This window comes from Prionailurus bengalensis, chromosome B3 (genome assembly GCF_016509475.1).
Source record: "Prionailurus bengalensis isolate Pbe53 chromosome B3, Fcat_Pben_1.1_paternal_pri, whole genome shotgun sequence".
Taxonomy (NCBI): domain Eukaryota; kingdom Metazoa; phylum Chordata; class Mammalia; order Carnivora; family Felidae; genus Prionailurus; species Prionailurus bengalensis.
In genome coordinates, this window is record NC_057355.1 from 63080506 (window position 1) to 63086505 (window position 6000).

At 60.8% G+C, this 6000-nt stretch overlaps 1 protein-coding gene across 1 annotated transcript; it reads left to right on the forward strand.

Annotated features, from left to right (window-relative positions):
• The first annotated feature begins 891 nt into the window (after positions 1-891).
• Positions 892-5924, forward strand: ANKRD63 (ankyrin repeat domain 63). Its single transcript, XM_043555679.1, has one exon. It carries the CDS (start codon positions 1609-1611, stop codon positions 2755-2757), a length of 1149 nt encoding a protein of 382 aa, XP_043411614.1. The 5' UTR covers positions 892-1608; the 3' UTR covers positions 2758-5924.
• The last annotated feature ends 76 nt before the right edge of the window (positions 5925-6000 follow it).

Below are 6000 nucleotides of genomic sequence, written 5' to 3' on the forward strand. Positions count from 1 at the left end.
CCAGCCCGCAGCGTCTCTGAGGAGCCCAGACTCCCCTCAACCAAGGCCTCAGCACCTCGGCCCTTCATCTCAGGAGCGAGTGGGGTTGCCGTGGTTTTTCCACACCCCCCTGACTCGAGCTCTCTTCTTCCCTTTCAAACGGGTCAGTTAGTAGTCAAAATCAGAGCCCTGTGGTCTGGGGGTGGTTTTGTGCTCAGGAGGGAGCCGAGGACCGTAGGGGAGGCTTGCGTGTTTGTCCCTCGCATTTTCCGGGGTGGCGGTGCCAGGGAACTCTTCACGAGGCTGCAGCACTCCAGGCTCCGGCTCGGGCCGCGCGTCTCGGCTCCTCCCTCCTGTGCCTGTCAGCCGCCGGGAGCTGGCAATCAGGCGCGTGGTCGGGGTTGGAGACGTCGGAGATTGGAGAGCACACTCTCCCCTCCACCCCCGCTCAGAGTGAGCGTGTGCGGGAAGAACAATTGTGTGTGAGTGCGTGATTCGCTACACTTGGAGTGGCAGTTCTCAGCCAGAATGAGCGCCCCCCCCCCACCCTGTGCGCAGCGCAGATACCCCCTCCCCCGCCCCGCAATTACTTCCAGTTCGCCTTTCGCCGCCAACTCCCAGCTCGCTTATGGTCCAGTTCTGCCCTCTTGGGGTCCCATTTCCTTCCACCTGGACCGCTGGGGGCAGCGAGAAGCCCTCCGTCTTCCCCGACGGGTCCGAGGTCCCAAGTTTCTAAGGAGCCAGGAGCATCGACTCTGGTGGGGGCGGAGGGCGGGGAGACGAGGAAAGACGACTGTGACTTTGGGATTGGCCTGGCCTGCTGCATGTGGCCCCCAGCAGCAGCCGCCACCCCCGCCCCACAACTGCCGCCGCAGCCCCAGGGGAGCGCGGAGGAGGAGCCGCTCCCCGACTTCGTGGCCCACAAAGGGGTGGGGGTCAGGGGCGGTCTCCCCCGCCGCGTGCGTTCCTGCCCTGACGGCTCAGCCCGCTTCCAGGGCAGCCATTGCCATGGAGACCCCCGAGGCTATAAAGCCAGGTGTGCAGGCTCGCGGCGGCTCCCGCGCCGCTGAGCCCCCCAAGTAAGGAGCAAGCGCCCCGGCGCGGCCCGGCCCCCGCGAGCGGGGAGGAGGCGGAGGAGCGGCGCCAGCAGCTTGAGGAGCGGCGCGCCCCGCCAAGGCTGGAGGCAGGCGCGCTCGGCGGGCGCCACCGTCTCAGCAGGGGAGCGGGGGCTGCCTCGGGTGCGGGTGAGTGGCGCGGCTCCAAGCCACAAGGGACGGAGGGGCACCGGACACGCGGAAAACAGCGGGACAGACAGAAAGGGGCCGAGCTTTCGCTCTCGTAGTCTTGTAGCGGGCCAGGAGCGGAGCTCAGAGTAGCGAGCAACCTACACTTCCAGGCGGGAAGCTCAGGGAAGGAGCAGCGAGACGCCAGGCGTGCGGCTCAGGAGCGGCGGGGCAGCGGAAGCCGCCGGAGCAAAAGACTGGGAACATCAGGACCCTCGGCTGCAGCCGCCCACGCGCGGAGAGAGCCAAACCAGAACACCAGCGGGGCCCAGAGCCCGGCGGGGCGCGGGAACAGGGGCGCCCCCGTGCGGAGCTGCTGGGCCGCCTGGGAGCGGCGGCCGGGGTCATGCTCAAGCCCAAAGACCTGTGCCCCCGAGCGGGTACGCGCACCTTCCTGGAGGCCATGCAGGCGGGCAAAGTGCACCTGGCCCGCTTTGTGCTGGATGCGCTGGACCGCAGCATCATCGACTGCCGCGCAGAGCAGGGCCGCACGCCGCTCATGGTGGCGGTGGGCCTGCCGGACCCCGCGCTGCGCGCGCGCTTCGTGCGGCTACTGCTGGAGCAGGGTGCAGCAGTGAACCTGCGGGACGAGCGCGGCCGCACGGCACTCAGCCTGGCTTGCGAGCGCGGCCACCTGGACGCCGTGCAGCTGTTGGTGCAGTTCAGCGGCGACCCGGAGGCGGCCGACTCGGCGGGCAATAGCCCAGTGATGTGGGCGGCGGCGTGCGGCCATGGGGCGGTGCTCGAGTTCTTGGTGCGCTCTTTCCGCCGCCTCGGCCTGCGCCTCGACCGCACCAACCGAGCGGGTCTCACCGCGCTGCAACTGGCCGCCGCCCGCGGCCACGGGACCTGCGTGCAAGCCCTCACCGGGCCCTGGGGCCGCGCAGCCGCCGCCGCCGCGGCCCGGGGCTCCAACTCCGATAGCCCTCCTGGCCGTCCGGCTCCCGCGCCCAGCCCCGAGCGTCGACGACCCAGTCCTCGCCGCTTACCTCGGCCTCTCCTGGCGCGCTTTGCGCGAGCGGCCGGCGGCCACGGTCACGGTGGCGAGGCAGGGTCAGGGGGCAAGGGCTCTGGCCGGCACCGAGCGCAGGGCAGCGACAGGCCCGAGCTGGGCCGGAGCATGAGCCTGGCGCTGGGTGCTGTAACCGAGGAGGAGGCGGCTCGACTGCGGGCAGGAGCCCTGATGGCCCGACCACAGTCGCCCCAGTCTTCGGGGACCGGGAGGTGGCGTTCGCAGGAGGTGCTGGAGGGAGTGCCTCCGACCTTAGTGCAAGCCCCCATTGGCCTTAGCCCCCACCCGGAGGGCGGCCCCGGCTCTGGCCGTTTGGGTTTGCGCCGACGCTCCACAGCTCCAGACATCCCCAGCCTGGTGGGGGAGGCACCAGGGCCCGAGAGCAGCGCAGAGTTAGAGGCCAACGCTCTGCCCCATTCGGGGCCTGGGCCTCAGCCTTGGCAGGCAGGCACAGAGGCCATGGTGCTGCACTCTCAGCGGTAAACAGCGTCAAGGTTGAGCCCTGCTCCCCCTGCTCTTAATGTCTCACCTCCACTGGGATTTCTCTCTTCCAGGTCCTTCATTTAACTGGCAGTTTCCCGGCCTGTGATCCAGAACCTGTCCCCCACTGCCAAGGCAAGACCTTTACCAACCCTCTCTCTGAAAAGAGCCCCTATTTTATTTCTTTTTTGTGCTTGTTGGTATTCCCTGCCTAGGTCTCTCGCCTTCCCTACAGCCTACCTTTCCTGTCCTGGAAGAGGAAGAGTGGAAGACTGGTTCCACATGCTACAGCCTTCCAGCCAGGAAGATGGACCCCCTACTCTGAGCCCTAAGGCTCAGTTCTGAGTCTTGCGGGACTCCCGCCCCGACACTTCCTCCTGGCCAGTCTCCCACACCCTAGTAGCCAGGCAGCAGAAGAGTTGACTTGTAGAACAAAGGCCTAGCCTCCCTCCTCTGCATAGTGATAAGACAGTAATTCTGCACGTGACCTAAGTCTCCCTTCCTCTTAAGTGTTGGAGAAGGAGAGCAAGGAGACTGGCCTCTGAGCCCTTCTGGACAGGAGGGCTGATTGTGAAGGAGTCTGAAGGTTACGTTTTTCTGGGGAGAAACTTCTGCCTCGAGACAATGAGAGCATATTTAGGGGTGGCAGAGGCCTTGGTGTTGAATGCTGGTTGTCTCCTGAAACAGCTCCTGGGTGACTCCAGCTCCCTGTGCCTCTGGCCGACCCAGGATTCAACTTCATTGATGATGGGGGGTCATTGCCCCACACCAACCCCTACCCAGCCCAGCTCCCAGCACCTGAGCCAGCCTGTACTTCAGCTCAGGGGCATTTGAGTTTTATCTTTGAGGTCGTGTCCCTCGTGATCCAGCCTTACTTCTGCTAACTGTTAGAGGCCTGAAATGAAAGGACTTGGCACTTCCCCGCCCCCACCACCTCCCAGCTCCCCCCGTCCCGCATGTGGGTGCCATGTGGGTGCTCCCGCAGGGTGGAACGGTTGCGAAGGCTTGGCTTAATTGTATTTCTTCCAATCCTCAAAGAACTCGTGTTTTGAGTCTTTGTATATGAAGCAGAAAGCAGCGGGTCTGATCCGAGGCTTAAGAACCTGACAATGTCTCTTTAAATAGAAGCTCTGCGAGGGGGATAATTGACTGAAGTGTTTGCCACGTTGAACGGCGGCGCGAGGGAGTCGGGAAGCCCACACGAGCCGCAGGTCCGGGTTTAAATTACATCAAACTCTGGCGAGAGCTGGAAGGGGGCTGTTAAAGGGCTCCTGCTTCTCGCTGGGCTGTTAATGGAGGGCAGGGCGGATGGTAGATGCTGGAGGTCGAGACCAAGGACCCCTGCCTCTGCCCCAGCGCGTGGGACGTAGGCCGGGCAAAGCTTCATTACTGGGCAGATTAGTGAGTCAGAGGCAACCGTGGAGAGGTGGTTAAAAGCCCTTTTCCGGCGTGGTCCTTCCTCTCCTCCCCTCCCCTGTCTCCTCTTTGTGTTGGCCTAAGAGGGGGATTCTAGGAGGTCGGGTGAACGCGTGCCCTAGGACCCTGCGGAAACCCTAGCACGGGTACCTGTGCGCCCAGCCCGCGGGATGGCTGCGCTTGGGGGCTTTTTTTGTGAACCCCGAAGGTTGAGCGTGCAGCACCTCACCCGTCTGAGGTGGGGGCTTTTCAAGGCGTCGATCTAAAACGCCTTTGCAGAACGAAAGGTTTCTCACCATAACTCTAAGGAGACTGCCCAGAGAGAATGATCTCTGCTGAGAAGTTGGGGCAGGGTGGAGGGTGGTGGTGAGTGGGCGTTGTATAGATGTCAGACACCTTTCCAATCCTTCTGCCCCTCAAAAGTCAGCCACCCCACCCCACCCCACCCCACCCCACCCCACCCCACCCCGCACTGGACGTGATCTCTGGTGCCCCCTGGTGGCAGCGCTGCGCCTACCTCGCGGCGCCCTGGCTCGGAGTTCAGACTTTTTCTGGTTTCACTTGGGATCACGGCAATGTACTTCTCCCTCCGTGTGCATTTACCCATGGACTCCCCTTACTCTTGTAGTATATTAAATCCGGATACTTGAAGCCATTTCCCAGCAGTGGAGTGAGGGACAGTAAACAAAAAACCCGGATTTGGAGTAGCAGGAGCCCAGACCCTTCTTCACTAAGGACCCCAAGATCTTCCAAATTAAGGCTCCCAAGTTCAGAGAGTTCCTGCTCTCTTCTGAAAGACAGGGGCTTCCAACCCCTTCTTTATAATTTCTGAACCTTGGGACCTGCATTGTTTTCTTCTGATGAGATTTGCTTTCGTTTTGGGGGTGTATTACCCTCCCCTCATTCCTTTCTCCCCAGACATCTGCCTCTCCTTAGTCCCACTGTCTGGGTGGTGGGTGAAGGATACAGAAGCACCTGAAAAGCCAGGTGGAGAGGATCTGGGGTGGGATGGGGGATAACTGGACAACCCAAGCACAAACTCTTGCCCCCCCCGCCCCCCACTCCAGCCGATCCCTGCTTGTTCACTTATTCCCTTTCTGACTGTGTTTAATTTCCACAGTGTTTTTAATGGTGTAAGAATACAAGTATTTTGACTTCTTCAAAACACTGTAAGGTCTGGGGTGAACATTAGGTTGATGGTGCTGTCATCTTTCAAATGTTGCTGACCTGTGGCTTTCTGGTTGAATGTCACCCTGGGCCTTCCTTATTGAGTAAACAATCATGAGGGCTCCTCTCCACGGAGGTGCCAAGGGCTTGGTGGTTGAAAGCATTGTTTCTAAAAGACCACAGCAGATCTTTCCTGTCTGCAATGAACTGTGTGTGACTGACTTTCTGTTCTTGCAGATTACTTACTAGTCCCAGCTCTGTGCAAAACTTCTACATCTCAGCACATTTTGCTCTCCTGCACTTCCTTCTCATTGTCAGCCCCCAGGCATTGAGGCTGGGGTCCTCTCTAGCTCGCTCACTTTAGAAGAGACCTTTCTAAACAGTTTTCTTTTCCAATCCTTGTTGCTTTCATCGTTGTGAAGAGTCACACAGGCCACTGGAGCTCAGTACCCTAACATCAAACTCAGAACTAGGCTGCATGGGAGGCCAAATGACGTCTGCACACGCTTTTGGAATGACACTGGGCGGTGGAAGGACTATTAGAACTCAGAAGAATAGTTAATAAATCCAGTATTATTCAGTTGCAAGAACTGGCCTCTCTTTGCCTCGCCAACTGCTCCTGATTCTGGGCTCCCTATGGAGTGACAAGAGGGTGTGCTTGCT

Excerpts from the sequence above, each read along its gene's own strand:
- ANKRD63 (XM_043555679.1), top strand. The coding sequence starts at position 1,609 with ATGCTCAAGCCCAAAGACCTGTGCCCCCGAGCGGGTACGCGCACCTTC.